Source organism: Alosa alosa, chromosome 13 (genome assembly GCF_017589495.1).
Source record: "Alosa alosa isolate M-15738 ecotype Scorff River chromosome 13, AALO_Geno_1.1, whole genome shotgun sequence".
Lineage (NCBI taxonomy): Eukaryota > Metazoa > Chordata > Actinopteri > Clupeiformes > Clupeidae > Alosa > Alosa alosa.
In genome coordinates, this window is record NC_063201.1 from 1,043,436 (window position 1) to 1,064,614 (window position 21,179).

At 40.8% G+C, this 21,179-nt stretch overlaps 2 protein-coding genes across 2 annotated transcripts in view; both read left to right on the plus strand.

Moving 5' to 3' along the window:
* Positions 1-5,245, plus strand: part of phldb3 (pleckstrin homology-like domain, family B, member 3) — a 34,350-nt gene extending 29,105 nt beyond the window's left edge. The window contains exons 13-15 of the mRNA XM_048261813.1: positions 3,246-3,453; positions 3,896-3,981; positions 4,268-5,245. Coding sequence (XP_048117770.1) covers positions 3,246-3,453; positions 3,896-3,981; positions 4,268-4,402 — 429 coding nt within the window. The 3' untranslated portion in view covers positions 4,403-5,245. The remainder of the gene's footprint in view (positions 1-3,245; positions 3,454-3,895; positions 3,982-4,267) is intronic.
* Positions 5,246-7,848: 2,603 nt separating this feature from the next.
* LOC125305928 (E3 ubiquitin-protein ligase TRIM39-like) lies at positions 7,849-13,179 on the plus strand. The gene is made up of 6 exons (XM_048260997.1): positions 7,849-8,358; positions 8,732-8,827; positions 9,174-9,404; positions 9,877-9,899; positions 10,552-10,670; positions 12,168-13,179. Exons 1-6 carry the CDS (start codon positions 7,888-7,890, stop codon positions 12,704-12,706), a joined length of 1,479 nt encoding a protein of 492 aa, XP_048116954.1. The 5' UTR covers positions 7,849-7,887; the 3' UTR covers positions 12,707-13,179.
* Positions 13,180-21,179: the final 8,000 nt, after the last annotated feature.

Here is a 21,179-nt window from a genome sequence, read left to right on the forward strand (position 1 = left end):
AGCCTCTCTGAGAGGATGGAGCACGTTCAGAGCACTTACCTTTAGCTTTAGCCTTAGCATTAGCTTAGCATGCAGATGGAGCCTCTCTGAGGCCATCCTTAAAAATATTTTTGTTTGCAGTAACAGCCAAAAATATACAAAAATTGGTCGGTAGGTAGGTCAATTTTTTTTTTTTTCAAGATTCAAAGTAAAAAAAAAGTACAATTTTGGTCATGGTGATTACGTAGGTATGAATTTAAACAATTGTGCATATTGTGATGTAACTGACTGGGTCCTCAACCCGTGCCTTCAGGCGCATCACTGCAAACCTCAATCTGATGCAGGTTATGTAGACCAGCCTTTCTCAAACTTCTTTGACCTGAGGCCCAGTCATGGTAGACTTTGGGGCCATAGGGCTCATCTACACGTACCCAACCCCACTCCCTCCAAATCAAATTGTCATTATCATTATCACAATCATTATTATGCCTAGATTGTTATACATGCACTTTCACTTAAATATTTTGTGACATGCACATCAGAGGACTGCTTTAGTAATGTAAGATATAATTAGTTTCATTACTTTTGCATGGTTGCATGATGCTTGCATAAGAAAAGAAATACTTCTCAAAACAGCAACAATTATATGGGTGCTATTGTTTTGGGATGTTTCCCTCATGCAAGCATCATACATTGGTATGGAGAAAAAAAAAATATGTTTTTTTAATGAAGTTTAATTTGAATGCCTGAATGTAAGGATTCAGGAAACACAATCCCAGCTTTTTTGGCGAGCAGATAGGCGTAAATCACTGATCTGTTGATCTTTAACAGATAGAAAGAAGGCTACAATAGCTTTTGGCCACGTTATATTCAAATTTGACTATACAATACTCAGTGCTATACAGTGTATTATACAGTCTCTGCTCTGTTTCTATGGAAGTTCCAAAAATCAACGTCGTTCTATCAAGTGTCGTTAAACAATTAAATAGCATTCAACAGGTTGAAGCGAAGCTTTGATACCAACTTTATTGATTATTTTCAGTTTCTCTCGCGCAGACGCCTGCATTGAATGAACGCTCATACCACCACTTTATTGTATGGCTCCATGTTTAATGACATCGATAGCAGAAACTGATAGCAGTTTTTTTTCTTTTGTTGGCCCGCGGTATCTTGATCAACTTCGTAGCAAATTATCAGACGAAGCACCGGGCCTAATTTCACTCCACGACTCCGCGGACCATCAGTCTCCACGTTGCAGACCCATATTTTGAGAAATACTGAATAGACCACAACCAATTTCAATTCTTCAGCACAGTCACCGTTAGACTAGAGGGGAGAAGGTATGGGAAAAGATCTGGGCACAGTTCTTCCAGAACTTCGTGCCAAGTAATGAGCGTTGTCGAGATGTTTGTGTGAATGAAACGAAGCGTATAGGCCAGTGGTCCCCAAACTACGGCCCGCCACCTCATTTTGGGTGGCCCCCCAAAACATGTCCGTGGTATATAGCAACCGGCCCGCACGGGAGTACGACATCCTCAAACTATAACCTCCGTAATTTCCTCCATTCATTCTCTATGGCGAGTCTTAACAGTACACATGTAATACTCTTTTTGTCCACTGGTGGTTGTTTTGGCGCTGTTTCGCGTTTGCCATCAAAAACGGAATGAAATGTAGGCCTACCTGCAAACAATGTAAGAGGCCAATGCTGACTGCATCAGTGCTCAAAGTATTGTACAAGTTTATCAATTAATTGTTAATAACTAACTAACTTCTATTCAAGTCATATTTCTGGGACTTTCTGGGATAATTATTTCTATTTTGTATTCACTCGTTCAAATGTTCATAGGCCTACAAAGAGGTCACAAGTTCAGGTGAGTGAAAGTTAGAATGGTGGTCATTTCAGACCACTTCAGCGCTTTATAAAATTATCATAGTTTGAGAACTTTACATTTTCAGAGTTCAGAGTTCACACATTTGTAATAAAATATACTTTTGGGAATACAAAAGTCTTTTTATTAGTATTATTTAATTTGAGTTACGTTTTACACTGATATGGCATGATGGCAATATAAACACAGCTAACAATGGTATTAAATTGCAATAGCCTATAGATTAAATGTAATGGAATATTCAACTAAGGTCAACTGAGTCTCTGGCCCTCTCTTAGAGCCAGGCATAGTAAGCTGGCCCTCGGAAGAAAAAGTTTGGGGACCACTGGTATAGGCCATAGTGTGACATGCGTAAACCAATGGTGTACAGATGACGCCACAGGGTTTTATTTAAGAGAGCCTACGTTTGTATGTAGGCAATTTATATTCACAATACTTAGGCCTACTAAAATAAATAGTATTTTATTTGTATTGGTTGTTTAGAGTAAAAAATCGGGTCAGTCTTAACGAAGTTTACAACCGCAAGTCGGTCGGACTAAAAGGGGAAAAAAAAAATAAATATGTGGGTCGGTTCTAAATTGACAGGGTCGGTCGGGTTACGGCAAACGAAAATATTTTTAAGAATGGCCTGAGTGGATGGAAAATGCTAAGAGCACTCACCATTAGCTTTAGCCTTAGCATTAGCTTAGCTAGCAGATGAAGCCTCTCTGAGGGGATGGAGCTTGTTCAGAGCACTTACCTTTAGCTTTAGCCTTAGCATTAGCTTAGCTAGCAGATTAAGCCTCTCTGAGGGGATGGAGCTTGTTCAGAGCACTTACCTTTAGCTTTAGCCTTAGCATTAGCTTAGCTAGCAGATTAAGCCTCTCTGAGGGGGTGGAGCATGCTCAGAACACTTACCATTAGCTTTAGCCTTAGCATTAGCTTAGCTAGCAGATGGAGCCTCTCTGAGTGGATGGAAGCACTCAGGGTTCCATCCTGGTGCCATCAGATCAGCAAATATTTACAAACACAGAAGACCAACATCAGGGCAATCAGGAAGTCAGCACACAGCCCTCCATTTGAATTAAAGGAAAATAAAGACATTTTCTTCCACTGTCAGCAACAGCTTTCTTTTTGCTGGTTTGTAAAAAAAGTGCAAATGTAGCCAATTTTATCTAAGCAGTAAGCTTGTCCTTATCCGATTCAATGTTCAGTTGCTGATGTGAGCAGATAAACTAGTTTGGGAGATAAGACTGAGATATAATGCAACAGATAAATACACTGACTAAAATGATAGCAATCATTTCTTAAAAAGGTATTGGCTTCAGATCAGATTGACTATGACTGAAGTCTGCTCAGATAGTTAAACTAAGGAGGTTTTATCACTCTTCTTCCTAGCAAGGAGTTCCTCTATCCTTTTCGCCGAACTTTGACCTCCATGCCCACGTGGAGTCTTTGGGGCACGGCATAACCAACTGTTTGGGCGTCAGGCTGTTGCCACGGCGTTGTGGAGGCTTCTTGACCAAGCGTGGTGGGCGGGTGAAAACCTGGAGGAGGAGGTGGTTCCTCTTCGACCTGGACCATCGCAGATTAGCCTACTACACTGGTGAGAGCTGCATGTGTGTGTGTGTGTGTGTGTAGTGTGTGTGATTAGCCTACTACACTGGTGAGAGCTGCATGTGTGTGTGTGTGTGTGTAGTGTGTGTGATTAGCCTACTACACTGGTGAGAGCTGCATGTGTGTGTGTGTGTGTGTAGTGTGTGTGATTAGCCTACTACACTGGTGAGAGCTGCGTGTGTGTGTGTGTGTGTAGTGTGTGTGATTAGCCTACTACACTGGTGAGAGCTGCATGTGTGTGTGAGTGTGTGTAAGTGTAATTGTGTGTGTGTGTGTTGGTGGATGGATGAAATGGTTGTCAAGAGTTTTTGTGTAAACACATCTTCTATTGTCTACTATATTCATTATGACCTTTCTCTCTCTCTCTTTCTTTCTCTCTTTCTCTGTCTCTCTCTTTCTGTCTGTCCATCTGTCCATTTCATCTCTCTTAGACCAAGATGAGAAGAAGCTGAAGGGTGTTATCTATTTCCAGGCCATAGAGGAAGTGTATTATGACCACCTACGCACAGCCACCACAGTAATTTCCTTAATTATTGTAAATCATTGATTTCCTAGTAGTGTAAATGTTAACACAAAAGTGTGCATTGTCTTCTCCCTAGTGGATTTGACTATATCAACTCCATATGAATACAATATACAAATACAAAAGGCGTAGACCAGTTGTACGGTATTTAATATGAGACAATTATACAGTATACTTGTTTAACATTTCATCTGTGACTGATAGCTGAATATTGTCTTATTGTGCCCCACTCTCTCTCTCTCTCTCTCTCTCTCCCTCTCCCTCCCACGCCGTCTCACAGTCTCCACGACCAAGTCTGACGTTTTGTGTCAAAACCTACGAGCGACTTTTCTACCTGGTGGCTCCCAGTCCCGAGGCCATGCGGATCTGGATGGACGTCATAGTCACAGCGACAGACGAGCACTGCAGATACTGACAGGAACCCTCAACCACGGACGAGTAAAGGTGGAACCGTCAAACCCCCTGAACCTCCGCTACAGCCACCCACGGTTTGGACCTTGTCGGCCTGCCAAGCAGCTATCAGGGACCAGCGGCCTCTCTGAAGGACAGAGAGAAGTCAGAGGCCGTCTCGAGACCTACCAGTGTCAGTCCATGTTTCTGCATGTAACATCTCTACTCATGCAGCTCTCCATAGAGCCCTGCACATCTTCTTTTCCCTCCATTTTAAGTCTGAGAGGACAAAGTGCTGCCTGCCGCCATGTCCACCCCCACACCCTCCACCTCCCTGGAGAGTCCCGTTGGCATTCCACAGGGTCTTGGCATAAAGACGTCACAAAAATCCAGAGACCTTCGGGACTGAGGCTCCAATTTAGGCACAGGGTGAGGGAGCACAGAGGAGCCTGGTGCCCGCTGAGAGGCCTCAGGCTGGCATTTCTGTCTGTGGCAACGTAATGTAAGGGCTGCTTTGAGGGAGAGTGACATCATCATCGACGAGGAAGAATGTTATGAGGAGACATGTTACAGAGTGCTGGATGGAACGAAAACTCACAAAAAAACAGAAAGCTTCCAGCTGCTTTGCTGATGACATGATCTGTGGTGTGGTCAGCCTGTCAAACGAGCCCCGCGATCATCACCATGAATGTGGGGATTCAGCGCCCTCTAGTGGTGCGGCCAAACTTGACTTATTTTTCCTTTACAGTACACCTACACATACACATACACATACACAAAGCACTACAAGGTACACATACACATACACATACACATACATATACACATACACATACATATACACATACACATACACAAAACACATACACCAAACACATACACATACATATACACATACACATACACATACACATACACATACACACACATACACAAAACACATACACATAACATACACATACATATACACATACACATACACAAAACACATACATATACACATACATATACACATACACATACATATACACATACACATACACAAAACACATACAACTACATATACACATACACATACACATACACCAGTGTTGTGCCAGTTCACAGCTTTTCTGAACTAGTTCAAGTTCAGTTCATACATGCTCAAAGTGAACAGTTCACGTTCAAAGTTCACAATTTTAATTCTGAACTAGTTCAAAGTTCAGTTCATTTTACTTTTTACGTGAGATATTTAAATAAATACTTTTTTTCACACTACGAGCTAGAAATCACTATACGTTCTTTGAAGCTGCTCATTAGACATTTGCTCATGACACTGCAATTGTGGGTTTCTTACCAGGTGATGAAACTTGCAGCAGTACAGACAAGGTAGACCACTTAGTGCAATGAAATCCAGCCCTCGGCGCTCTCGTCGTTGCTATGCTCTGCTGCAATTCATCACGGGTAACGTTGTGCGGAAGCCAGTATGCTATTCAACTATTCTCAGCCGGACACTACGTTGCCCGCAATGCATTGCGCACACAATGTCAAAACCATTTCTGTCTGGTGATACATGATTTAAGCGGCACCAGCGAGAATACAGGAGGGAGGAACTTTCTCTTGTTGCGTTTCAGAAGAGAAAACAGATGTCACTCAGTTTTCAATGGAAAACAAATTCCAAAGTTAATTTACAGTGATGTCTGCCGTTCATGACACATAATGTGAACTAATTCACGTTCAAGTTCTTTATTAAAAAATGTGTTGCGTTCAGTTCAACGTTCACAAAAAAATGAGCGTGTTCAATGAACGCGTTCTTTTGAACTCGTTCACGCACAACACTGACATACACATACATATACAGATACATACACATACACAAAACACTACAAGGGAGTATTTCAAGTATGTGGTTTAGTGACAGACCTGTGGGGTATACCACGAAGCACGTTAGACATATCTAGGCTATGTAGACATATCGAGGCTTGACAAAGCCTTGACTCAGGGATATACAATAAGTGATACTACGATAGCAGTTATGTGATATATTTGTCAAACTAGGCTTTCAGCTCAGATCTGTGCGCGTTCTCGGTGTTGGGATGACTTTGGCCAATCGTGTAACATGGAGACGCACAAGACCGCCTCTATTTAAAAACAATTACTTCTGCATTCATAGCTTAATCTACACTGCGGTCATTTTTTGTGTCTAACCTATAACATCAAATAAATCAATTGTCATCAGTTGTTGTATGGTATGCACGTCCATAGTGGGATATTTGCACGCACAGCACTATTAAAGCGCATTCAAGATCCAAAATGTTAGTAGAGGCGTAGCTCCACCTGTAAGATATATGACAGAATCCTTCAAGTGAGAGAACTTCGTTTTTAAGACAATTGATTGGTCAGTGTGCGGTAGATTACATGATTTGAGCTATAACTTAGCACATAACCTCCTCCCGACCAGGTTTGGTTGACAGCATAAGATACCATGGTGATATAGCGACACTAAAACAGATCCACTTTCGTGTCACAGCATAGCCTGGCTTTGAGCGCAACATACCTCGCTAACCCACTAATCGAGATTCGTAGTACACCCCACGGGTAAGTTAACTCAAAGTAAGGTAAACCTCCTACAACAAGAGCCCTGTGGCATTGTTTTGTTAGGAGAATGAAGCCACACAGCTCTTCTATTAGAAGGTTTACCACTTACTTGGAGTTAACTGGTTTGTCACTAAACCACGTACTTGGAAAAAAACCCAGTTTTTTGTCTATCTTGTCTATCTCCACTGACAAGATCAAGGTCTCTTAGGGCTCTGCAGTGTCTGTACAGTTTTAATTTGTATTATTATTATTTTATTATTATTATTATTATTAATAAATTGTTGTTGATTATGTTGTTGTTGTTAGGCATAGTTAGTGTTGGTGTTTTTAAGTGTAATAAAAACTTGTATGAAAACAATGTAATGTTGCAATCTCTTTGTGATTTAAAAGTACGCAATTACTATCAAAGTACTGGTGGTGACAGTTTTAAGTAGGCCTAATCGGAAAAGACATGTCCCCACTGTCCTCACCATGAATTACAACCATGACCACTGTAGACTGGAGGAAAGGCTATATTGTGAATACAAGAACTGTTGAAATACTATGCATGCCATCAGTTCATCTCTGTCTTCAGAATGGATTCATGTGCCTCTTCAGTCACGACTGGCAATGACATCAGCAGAACATATGACAGTCCAACATCTGCTCATCCCTGTTCAACGTGGCGTGTTGTGTATCGGGGGTTAATCTTAAAGTGCCTTTGTATGACTCACAGGGAACCAGCAAAACAGTATACTGTACGTGAATGATCTCTTAAATGGTTGGAAAAAAAATTGAATATCCTGGAAAAGTTCATTTACCCCCCCTAATTTAGTTCAAAAAGTGGATCTTATATTCTAGATTATATCTTATATGATAGGCTATAAAGTGAAATATTTCAAGCAATTTTTTGTTTTCGGCTAATCTTGATAATTAGCCTACGGCTTACAGGTAATGAATATATTGGTTGGAGAAAAGTTTCAGTTTCAGTTCGAAAGAAAACGAAAGGACGTTATCATGGCGTCGGAAAGCATTGAAACATCTCGGCTAGAGGATGAAATATCGTGTTCAATTTGCTATGGGATCTACAAGAATCCTGTTTTATTATCCTGTAGTCACAGTTTCTGCAAAGAGTGTGTTCAAGAATTATGGAGCAAAACAGCCACGCAAGAATGTCCACTCTGTAGGAGAAAATCCTCCAAAGAGTTCCCTCCTTTAAACCTGGCACTGAAACAAGTCTGCGAACTGATTTTGAAGGGGAAAGCGCAGATTGGAGTCAGTAAAGCCCTCTGTCCTCTTCACGGAGAGAATCTCAAGCTTTACTGCAAACAGGATGACCAGGCTGTCTGCGTTGACTGCATAGGATCAGGGCAACACCAAAATCACGATGTTTGTCGGTTCAATGCCGTAGTTGAGGAACGAAAGGTAGGCCACGCGCGCAGTCTTGCACTTCGAAAAAAAACATGGCATTAATACTGTCGTTGACATGCCTCCCAATTCTCTCGTCAAATGCAGTTTTATTCACGCACCCGTGTATGTGCGCTATTTGGAACCATACGATGAATATTCATCCACCAAAGGCTTTTCCTGAAGCAAGTTTAGCACAGCAGAGTGCGCTGTGTTGCATGATATGTTGTCACTTTGTACCAATAGACTAGATAAGCTAACATCTGAACAAAATTATGTTTGACCCTTTGGAAACCACAGATTGATCTGAATCAGTCTAACATGGCATACTCATCTTGGAAACCACAGATTGGTCTGAATCAGTCTAACATGTCATACTCACCTTTTGCAGGAGAAGTTAATGACTGATCTGAAGCCCCTTAAAGAAAAGATTGACAATTTAGATAAGCTCAAGAGAGGTTGTGATGGGACTGCAACATTCTTAAAGGTAAGTGTTCATGGTGCACAGCAGTCTTTTTATTCAATAACTGCCTGCAGTGTGGCACACAGAGAGTTGTCATTCACTATGGTGACTAAATAGAGAGAATACAGGCCCTCTGCACTTTGTACCTAAGATTCTGATCTTCAATTAAAGTGTAACAGACTAAGGCAGTAAGAAGTCTGTGTTTGATGACATGACCAGCACAGCTATCAGTGCAAGCAATTAAAGCTGTCTTCAGCACATTTTTCTTAACAATATGAGGCTTTTCCCATTTGAAGTACATAATGTATTAACTTTAATGAGAATGGTTTCAATGTTTTGACAGTTCAGTTTCTCCTTTTGCCATTTTCAGAAACAGACGGATAAAACTGAAGCCGTTATCAAATCAGAGTTTGAGAAACTTCACAGGTTTCTGTATGAGGAAGAATCTGCCCGGATAGCCAGTCTGAGGAAGGAAGAACAACAGAAATCCCTGATGCTCCAGGACAGTGTGAAAACAATTACCAGCAAGCTGGCATCTCTCTCAGCTGTGATAGAGAGCATTGAACGTGAGATGGACATTCCAGATATGGAATTCCTGCAGGTGATTCCCTTAGTTCCACATTCGATGCTTTTTTGCCACTTGTGACAGTTTCTCAGCTGTTCCCCTGAGTAACTGCCACATATTAATACTTCTTTCTCAGCTGTTCCCCTGAATAACTGCCACATATTAATACTTCTTTCTCAGCTGTTCCCCTGAATAACTGCCACATATTAATACTTCTTTCTCAGCTGTTCCCCTGAATAACTGCCACATATTAATACTTCTTTCTCAGCTGTTCCCCTGAGTAACTGTCACATATTAATACTTCTTTGTTGGGGGAGCTGTGACACAAGCGGCAGCACCACACCGCATTTGGGTCTCAGCGCCCTATGGGGACCCAGGTTCAATTCCGGCCTGCGCTCATGTCTCGATCCCACCCCATCTCCCTCACCCATTCATCTCCTGTCTCTGTCCACTGTCCTATCGATACAAAAGCAAAAAAGTACTAATAAGAATTGTCTGTGCTTTTTAGAATTTCAAGAAGATCAAGACAAGGTAATAAGTTATTCATTTGGCATGAAAAGAAATTGGTAACCTGGTATCCACCGTGTTTTAAAGGGGAACTATGCAGGTTTTTTTTAGCTTAATTTACCTTAACTGAACAGCTTTGAAGTCATTGGAATGGTTATATTACTTTTTTTTTGATTGAACGGTGGCCGTCTCGCTTCCCCCTAGCTCCTGAGCAGAAAAACCACCCTTGCAACTTTGGGCCAGCGGGCCGACGGCCTCAGAGACAGAAAGTCTCGCAGCCATAGCTTGCTACCCTGCGATGTAACGAGTTGCTTTCCTTCACTACACACATGCACGCCAGGCTCCGGCTAGAACAAGGTAGCGATGGAGTTTCTCAGACATTCGTCATGGCAGAGCCAGCGAAAAGAAGCAGAAAGTGAGTAAACCGTTGTCAGAGGAACAGGGAAAGAGGAAACGGCAGACTGACCGATTGAGGAGTGTCATAAAATATACTCCGAAGCTGTAGGGGGAGCTCTGCAGAGATACCATCAAGCAAAAAGGGAGAAAACAGCGAAGAAATGGCCAAAACTGCATAGTTTCTCTTTAAATGTAATGTGAAGACAAACAAGTTGTACATCCATACACACTTTGTTCATACACCAAGATGATGCATCTTATATTGGACTTCCTTGATCAGGGTGCAGTGTACACTAGACGAGCCCGACTCTATTCCTGTGCCTTTGATTGACATCTCTAAGCACTTAAGTGCTCTGAAGTTTAGTGTCTGGGAGAAAATGCTTGGATCGATTCAGCACTGTGAGTATGCTAATGTTTTAGACCATACAATTCTGTGTGTAATAAGAGTTCCTTTAAAGGGATATTCCCCCATTTGGGGAATTACACTCATTTTTCACCTCCCTTGAGTTAAACAATTGATTTTTACCTTTCTCCAGTTCATCCAGCTGTTCTCTGAGTCTGGTGATAGCAATTTAAGCACCAGACTAACATAGATCATTAAATCAGATTAGACCATTAGCATCTTGCCTGCTAGCATCACGTTTAAAAGTGACTTAGATTCCCGGTAATGTTCCTATTTAAAACCGGTCTTTTTTAAGTTAGAAACTGTAATAAGACCAACGGAAAATTAAACGTGGCGATTTTCTAGGCTGATTTGACATGGAACTATACTCTCAAACAGGCGTAATAATCCAGTCACTAACCAATTCTTCTGCTGCAGCCAGGGATGGATTACTGCACGGGCCTACCGGGCCCAGGCCCAGGGGCCCAAGGGGTCAGGGGGCCCTGAAGCCCAAGCCTTTGCATGGAATCATTGCCTCAATATCAACAAATCAGGATGTAGACTATGAATGTGATTGAATTTAGTATTGGCCATCCCCAAAATGCACCAGAATACAGGAAATCACATCAAACAAATTAAAAATGTTCTGGGGGAGGACAGAAAATACGACAATAAGTGGGTGGCCCTTAATACATCTGGGCCCAGGGGCCCGAAAGTTCATAATCCGCCCATGGCTGCAGCTCAACCTTGCTGCTCGAAGTTAGCCTACAGGGATTATTTTCAGGTGCATGATATCATTGTGCTGCTGCGCCCATGGTTTTCCTTGATTATTACAAATGAGAGTGTAGTTCCATGATTTTCAGCCTAGAAAATCGCTACATTTGATTTTCTGTTGGTCTTATTACACTTGCTAACCTTAGAGGAGACAAGTTTTAAATAGGAACATTACCGGAAATCTTAGTCACTTTTAAACGTGATGCTAGCAGGCAAGATGCTAATGGTCTAATCCGATTCAATGATCTATGCTAGGCTGGAGCTAAAAGTTCTATCGCCAGACTCAGAGAACGGTTGGATGAATTGGAGAAAGGTAAAAATCAATTGTTTAACTCAAGGGGAGGTGGAAAATGAGTGTAATTCCCCAAATGGTGGAATATCCCTTTAAAGCAATTTTATGACAGTAAACACCCTTAGATCACTCTTCAGAATGAAGCTCACATTTCTTTCTTACTGTTTGATTTTTGGCGCAACCAGGCAAGAATATGTTAAAATTAAAAACATTGTCCAAAACTTTAACTTTGAGGAGTTCACACAGATCAAAGTTCAGTAAAAAAATAAAACTTTTCTTTTCTGATAGTTGTGAGAATACACCCATGCTAAAGTTGACTAAAAAGAGGAATACAATTTTGGAAATTGATCTTAATGTCTTAATTAAAAAAAATAGAAAAAAGAGAAACGTTTGTTATGTTTTCCCCTCTTTAACCTAAATATTTCTGTAATGCTGTGTGCTTGCACAGCTCCAGTGACGCTGGACCCATCATCAGCCCATCCTCAGCTTGCCTTGACTGACGAGCTGAGCAGCGTCCATTACAGCATCCGGGGGAAGAGCTTGCCCAGTAACCCCGAGCGCTTTGACCTGTATGTGTTCGTGCTGGGCTGCGAGGGCTACAGCCAGGGGGTCCACAGCTGGGAGGTGGAAGTCGGCAACAAACCCAACTGCCGCATCGGAGTAGCTCGCGAGTCCGTGCCCAGAAAGGGCAACTTCACTGTGTGTCCCAAGGAAGGCTTCTACACCATCATCCTGAGGAAGCGCGAGCTCCGTGCCGGCACGTGCCCCGAGACACGTCTGGAGTACGACAGGAAGCCGCAGAGGATCCGCATTCAGCTGGACTGTGACAAGGGCGAGGTGACCTTCAGTGACCCCAGCGAGGGCACACACATCTACACCTTCAAGGACACATTCACTGAGAAGATGTTCCCTCTCTTTGGCCCATCAAAAGATTCTGCTCAACTACGCATCTGTCCCAAGGGCGTTTATGTCCAGCATGAGCGGTGATGTGTTGGTGTGGCCATTTGCAGATTGTTCATGTAAATGTCTGAATGCTGTAAGTGATGCAGCTAGTGTGATTTGTAAAAGCAGATGCTAAATACCTCAACAGGAAATAAAGCCTTTGACATGGTATTTATTTATGGTAATCTGCTTACCTTATAACTCTAACAATCACTTGCGCAGGCCTGTGTCTGGGAATAAGGACATTGAAAGGTCTTCCTCACCTAACTTTAAAACAACTGGCTTGGAATGATGTTCTTCATGACTCTTCTCCAGTGTTCTCTTACCCCTGTATTCTGTTCTAAAATACGGTCCTGTGTGGATCACATGTCGCTGTAGTTTAAGTGAGGCTTTTAGTAGATGAATGACAGTATACATGTGTTTTGGATCTAACAGTCTGAAGTAGCTAAATTGGAAATAAAAAATGTAACAAAGAAACTATAAACATAGTATATAAATATAGTATATTCATATGTTTATAATTGTATTTGTACAAAAATAAACACATTTGTTTGTAAAAAGTTCTTGAACAAATTGTTTTAGTGTGACTTTATTTGGCTCATGAATGATGGTACACACAATAACAACCACATATACTAGTTTGACATGAAAGTTCATTCTTGTGATCCTTTACATTACAGCAGTACAAATGTCATCCCACCATATTCACAACCAATTCTAAAAATAAATGCTGAGTTTCAGCATGAATATCCTGAACAACTGACCTGTCACACCCCAGACTGGTTTAATTCTTTCAATAGCACTTCAAGACATTACGACCTTTTTTTATTTTGTGTGATCAACTGTTTATTGAGTTTCATAAACAGGTCTGGGGAGAGGGGGGGCTACAAGACGGGCACATGAAATGAAATACTAAAGCGTACATGACACATGACCATGTAAACAAGTGGAAACTAAAAGATAAAACATACCAAATGATAACAAAAAATCTATAATGATTTTTACAGAAACAGAAAAAAGAGCACTCAACAGAACATTATGACCTCTTCTGGGAACAGAAACCCCCAGAAGATATTGTGATATATATTACAAATCCAGTTGGGTTTCCCGGCATTTTGAGAGGTGCAACCAGTAGGGAAATGGAATTCTTCAGAGGATGGGATCTGTCATTCATGTAAACATTTGAAGTTACCCCAGGGAAAAGCATTTGGACATTGTATGGTACATAAGATTTCAAACTCATCCTGCCAACTTGGCAAGCTAGATAGACAAATGACTAAGCAAAAGGCCTTTTAATGGGAATATAATTTAGAAATACAGCTTGCAAATCACTTTCCTGGTAATAAATAAACATGAGATCAAATGTCAATCTCAAATGCACAATCTCTTCCGTGCTTGATAAATGTATGAATACTGCATGTGAACACTATGAAGCAAGTTGGACAGATTTAGCACTCTAGAAATGTGGCACATTTTACCTTATTGTCTTTTTCACACATTTGCATACCGTTTTACTAACACACAGTTCATTGTGCATGTTTGTTTTTGAAAAGATTTTCTCATGACTCATTTACCATTGCTTAACTACGTGTGTGTGTGTGGGGGGGGGGGTCCTTTTGAAAATGCAGGGAAAAGAAACCAATCTATGAGAACCATGAGAACAGGGGCCTGTTCCAGAAAGTGGGTTTTATTACAGTTTTTTCTGAATGCTTAAACACATTTTTTGTAACTATTACACACAAATGGCAAAACCACTCACTGAGTTCGCAAAACTAATAGCACAAACACTGCTTTGCACTCAGTTTGCAATTTTGTAACACACACTTTGCACAACTGTAGGCACAATGGCTATTGTTTACACTATTTTGCCAACTCTCTGGCACACTTTCTCATGTGAAAACTGTTTTAGATAATTAGTTCACTTTGCAATCAGCCTAAGCACTATAAATAAGCCACAGGTAATGTACAATGGGTACGATGAAGTGAGCAGGAAGAGTGAGAAGAGAAAAAACAGACAAAAAACAGTCTACATGTGGGGATATTGTCATGTCAGGCCTGGATCGCCATTCCAGAATATATTTTTCCGGTGCCTTGGACTAGGACATTGCATGTGATGTAGACAGAATTTTGAGAGAGACGACCCGATGTAGACTGATTTGTTTTGTCTCAGTGAAATGCTATTTTGTGTTTTGACTTGGAAAAACACACCTGTGTTTGTTTTGATGTGTGTAAATAAACACTAGTACTTGAAGTTGGGATCCCTGTATGTTTACAGAACTATGACAAAAGTATGACCTCAAACTGACATAGTCTACCTTGTGCACAGAGAAAGCAAAAGCCAGATGTGTTTTTTATTCATACCATCAGTGTGTTGTTGGCACATTGTGTGCTTACTATTGTGATGGCTTGTGTTTACTGTTAGATACTTAAAAACACCATTTTTTACGAAGGTGTGAAGAGTTAAGCAAGGTGTGTTAGCTTTTGCAAGAGAACTACAATGTTTTGCTGATTGGGTGAGAGGTTTTGCCATTTGTGTGTAGAGTTTTGCAAAAAAAGTATATAGTTACAAAAAATGTGCTTAAGCAATCAGAAAAAACTGTAAAAATCCTGTTAAAACTCCGGGAATATTTAGGCCTACCCCCATACACTGATGAATACGTAATTTTGAAATTAAATACAAATTTATTCAGTGGCTAAATATGTTACTACTTTTTCCACCTGTTAAGCTAATAGGCCATTAAAAGTTATTTGAAATTAATCTACTTGTAACAGGAGAAGGTCCACGCCCCTTGCCTAACCCAGTAGTGCAATTACGAGTGGCTCTTTGCATTCGGAGGCGAGCCAATTAGCGTAGGGAAGTGGCTACATAAATTGTAACTTTTAATTTGAAGGCCGACGTCATAGCTGCATACTGTTGGTTGTCCACCTGACTCCTGCCTTCACCGCGGAATCCCTTGTGCTCTTTTGGCCTCCTGCGCACTGTGCATGCATCCAGTGACATTCCTGGTAGGTTATCGTGGCATTGCGTGAGTAACGTTTCCTAAATGTTGTAGGCTAGTATAGCTAACACAAACTTTAGGGGTTTTAGGATTGCTGTCGGCTGCTGAACATGGGCCTCATAGCCGACCTCAGCTGATTGGTATGTAATTTTAACTGTCTTCAAAATAATATGTAGCTTGCGCGGGTTTTTAATTGTATCTTTTTCGTGTAGCAGAGCTTGCGGTAACACAAGGCATCTTGGTTCAAGTTCCGAACGCCGCTGTTTTGTTTTGTCCGCGCCCAAGTTGTGTTAGTCCATTTTAAACCTTCCACACGGGAGAACTGTACAACGGACGCTCTCGTCCAGTTTTATTCTGTCTGAAAGTGGCCTTGAACGCCCTGCGTGTTAAGTGTCCATAGAAGCTGTGGTTGCTAAATTAATGAACGTTTGTGTTTTTATTGTAAGTTGTCTCCAGAGTGTGAGTACATATACGATGTATGGTGTGTATTAGAATTAGGGGCTCATTCGTTGATCTCTCCCTCTCTCGCTGGACAGGAGCTGCAGGCCAATTGGGTGGCGGGCTATCTCGGTGGTGGTGTCCCTTCACTTTTCCTGCTGTGGTAAATCTTGAGTATCTGGTATTGACATGTTCACGTGTGGTGTGTCTCTAGACTACTCTGATATACTCTCCAGCCCTGGGTAAGCTTCAGCCCTGTTCCTGGCTCTTCCTACCCTCCATCAGATGTTAGCCCTCTAATCTTTTGCAACACAGTCTGCTGTGTGTGTGTATTTGTGCATGTGTGTCCAGGCCTTGTAGGCCATTTGTGTCAGTGCCTTAGTGACCAAGGTTCTGACTGTCTGGAGAGAACCCACTCCCTGTAGGTCATGTTTTAATATTTGTTAATAAAGACAGTTTATTTTTGGAACCACGCCTCTGGTTTTCTGTGACCACGAACCTGTGTTGCCTGGTTGGGCTTCATGTATGAAGTTATAGTCCAATTGGTTGAATATTCTGAGGGGCAGGGCCTCAGATGGCGTAGTCGACATTTCTATTAGAGAGCTAACCTCCCACTTGCCACCTACTGTATTAAATTCATTGGCGGTGCAGTCAAATAGTAGGCTAATCTTCAGCTTTATTTGGGTAGTTTATAGGTTAATTTATATTTACATTTAGTTAAACATGATGGACGTTTACTTTGTTAGTCAGTTTTTTTTAAATAGGTTACAGTCAGTTTTTTTAATAGGCTTCACTAAAATGGTGCGACTTTACAGGAATTCAATTACTGAGAATTTCCTTCTTTGTGTATTGACCCATCCATGTTTGTATGTAAATGTCATGTGCATGATATTAAATTAGCTAAATGATTTGGACTACTAATTTACTGAGCATTAATTTGTGTGCGACAGTATCAAAGTATTGCCAGCAAATTATATCCCTTTGTCTTTAACAGCTCAACTGCACTGGATGTAGAGTGTTGCTTTGGTGTGCTGATATGATTTTTTTTTTATTATTATTTTTTTTAATTAGTCTATTTCTAGTCTTTTTAACCTTTTAATGGCCATGACCGCGAAGAATTAACAGTAAATGAGTGGGAGAGAGAGATCGGGAATGGACTCGGGTCAGATTTCAATTTCCTCTGAATAAACAATGATTGATGATGGATTTAAAGCAGGGTCCCCTAGGACACTAGCCCCAAATATGGTTTGGGCATATGGGTTTGAATGGTTGATGTACTCACTTCAGATGTGGTAACGTGCTGTTCTCTATGGATCTGCTTAATTTGTATTGGAAAATGACCTGTGAGTGCCGTGGAGAAAATATGGGATGAAACCTCCTGTGACCCACAAAGCGCTTTCAGATATAACCTCTGGAGTATATGCGGAGGTTTGTCAAACGGAGGTCCTACCCTTCGGATTCAGATATGATGCTAACCTGCGGACCTTATACGCACCTATGTGTGAACGACATACACGCACATTACAGAATATCCGTGTGGTTGTCAAGTGAGGGCTGGAGGCTTGTAGAGTTCACAAGAGGCGAGATATGACTCAGAATATATGCGGCCACTGTCACAGCTGCTGTTTGTTTACAAAGTGTATGCATTATGTAGGCTAAAGAAGAAAAATCTATTGTGCGTAGGTTAATACTTGAAGTAGTCACGTAAGTGCGCACTTGAAATTGACCTACATGTGTGCGTCGAATAAACACATTTATCTGTTTACAACGTTATGTAGCAGAATTACTTGGCAATGGAACCCCAAATCTGGTTTGCGTTGGAGAGCATGCACAAACTTTATGGTAGCCTACTGAATTGGCTGGTAGGCTAACTCAAGACTTCAAGGCCATCATATACAACGTTTTTAACAACAAACAAAATACTAACATAACAGTGAAGTGGTTCATTTTTTCATGGTCTATTTTTCCAAAAGCATCCTCTCCATGTGTCTATTGCATTTACGTAAGGAGCTTGGAACAAAGTTGGGTTTTCTTCGTTTTCATTTTCTCTAGCCATATTTATGCTCAACAAATATCATCGAACTCAGCAGTGGTCATGAGAAGGCTATCAATGAACAGAAAACCAACCGTGTTGGCTAACAATTTATTAAATACTTCTGTTATTGTCGTCAACGATGTCGCTGTTGCCTTTTCAGCGCCTTCTGCTTATGATTTGGTCTTTTGAATTTCATTTCATACATGCAGTTGTAGGCTACATAAACGTGTCTCTTGCCGTTCCCTTCATATATTCTATCACAATGCTGTCTGCCCTCATGGACAGTAGCTCCGTGATGTCTGCATCTTTCCAGGTCGGCGATTTTCTGGACAGCACTATGCCACTCCATCATAACACTGGCATTTAAGTCAGATTTAACCACATGGACGCACAAAAGAAACATCACCGACACGCCCTCTGAAGGTGTCAATTTGACCGGTTAATGTCGTTTAGATACTGCCCCATCGTTTAACATCTGCAGAACCTCCGGTCTTACACGTATGTCTGAAAGCGCTTACACTCAAGTCAAGTCTATTTATATAGCGCATTTCATAGACAGAGGTCATTCAATGTGCTTTACAAAAGCAAACAGTAATAACACATAAAAACATAAAAGGGCAATATAGTGAAAGAATAGTTTAAAAGGTAAAGATCATAATAATAAAAAAAACCTCGAACGTACAAAGTAAAATCATTTTTTAAAAAAGAATAATTAAAAAGACAAAAGACACAAGGTAAAATCAGTGGCGCAAAAAGTGGGTATGCGCTATGTGCGGCGCATAGGGGCACAGCACTGTGGGGGTGCCAAAGTGATGTTAAAAAATAATATATTTGGTATATTCTATATGTAGCTACTGTTGTACTTACTGTATGTTTCTTAATCATTTCTGCATTTCCTCAATGTTAAATGACATTTTAGAGGACTAACAGGCTAGAGTAGGCGCCCTATATCATAAGATTCCATCATAGAATTTTGACATAGAAAAGGGAGTGGGGGCGCCGTGAGCGCTGAGTGAGCAGGTACGAGTAGTGAGTTTTCGTCTATGGAAAAAGATGGATACAGCAAAAAAAGCTGTCGGGGGCTAAACATAGAAAAAGAGAGAGGGGAAATGAGATGGCATGTCAAGGGATGTGACAGTAGTTAAATAAGTGGATGGTGAAAAGCAACAGGTAGGATTTAAAGTGTGACGTCTGCTTGGAGGCTTGCAAATATTCATGTTAACAGACTAACTAGTGTTTGTTAAGCATATGCCGATTGAAACATAACCTATTCCATTAAGATAGGTAGGTGGCTACCATGCTCATACTGAACTTTTAATGGCAAACTGCAAACAGAAATGTCACGCTAGCAACAACTCATTACATGTTTCCATTTCCTAACAATCCTAATATTAATAGCTTAATATTGTGCTGATAATGTGGCAAACAAAGGCTAGAGTTGGATCAGCCTTATCCTTTGTGAGCAACAGCTGGCAAAATGACGTTGTGAGAACCGTTTAGACTCTCTTAAAGTGACAATGCACCATTTAACAATACTTCAAGTTCAAATTGGCAGAATTTCTTAAAATAATTTACACTAGTAGTGTAAATTATTGGCCTTTTTGTTTTACTTTAGTTGTTTTGTTTGTTTGTTTTTTTGTTGGGGGGGGGGGGGCACCAATTTGTTGTTGCATACCCCTCAAAAAATGGGTACCGTAACTGCGCCCCTGGGTAGAATCATTTTCAAGGCAGATCCAGAATTTGTAACTCAAAGTTAGCAGAAAGCATGTGAGAACAGTTTGGTTTTAGGTCTAGATTTAAAACTGGCTACAGTTGGGGCCTTTTTAATGTCATCCGAAAGTTGGTTCCAGAGCTGAGCCACATATAGTAGCAGCTAAAAGCTGTGTTACCATGTTTAGTTCTAACAGCAGGTTTTACTAACAAGTTTTTCTCCTGAGACCTGAGAGGTCTGGAGGGTGTGTACTGCTGAAACATGTCTGAAAGGTATTTAGGTCCTGCTCCATTAAGTGATTTACAGTATAAACAAGCAGTAGTGCTTTAAAGTCAATTCTGTGACTTACTGGAAGCCAGTGGAGGACTTAAGAATTGGAGTAATGTGTTGTAATGTCAGTTCTTTACAGTTTTTGTGAGAACCCCAGTTGCTGCATTTTGTATCACCTGAAGCTGTTTAATAGTCTTTTTAGGAAGGCCTGTGAAAAGTCTATTGCTGTAATCAACCCTGCTGGAGATAAAGGCACCTAAACCCTCACTGCTCCCCGAGCGCCGCTGTTGTTGCAGGCAACTCACTGCGCCAGGATTAGTGTGTGCGCTTCACCTCACTGTGTGTTCACTGTGTGCTGAGTGTGTTTCACTAATTCATGGATTGGGATAAATGCAGAGACCAAATTTCCCTTTACGGGATCAAAAGAATATAAATACTTATATTATACTTATACTTTCTATATTATATTTTCTTTTTAAAGAAACTTATACTTTACATTACATTACATTTGGCTGACACATTTCTAACCAAAGCGACTCAAAAGATGGTAGTCAGTTTAAAGCTTTTTAAAACCATTCTCAACAATTCTAGAACAATTTAAAACAATATAAAGGTAGAGGACAATAAGAACAAGTGCATCAGTGAGTGCTGTTTTTATACAGTCAGGTGTCAGTTCTAGTCAGTTGATTAGTGCAAGTTAGGACAAATTGTAAGTAGTGCTACGAGAGGAGACCCTCTGAAGAGCTGGGTCTTCAGGAGTTTTACTTATATTACTATATTATTATTATTATTATTATTATTATTATTATTATTATTATTATTACATTTATAGTGATACATTCCCAGCAGTTTTGCTGTACTTCGCGCCACCGCTGGGGCCAGTTTTGCTGTATTCTGTGGTCACAGTAATAATATATATCATGTTGTAAAGGCAACAGAAGTGCAGAAGTGCCGTTCACCCTGTTACGAGTTGATGAACCACTGAAACGATTTTGGAAACATCAGTACAAAGTCAGTCATTAGGGTATTCCAAACGTGTGATGGACGCATGGATGGATTATGAAC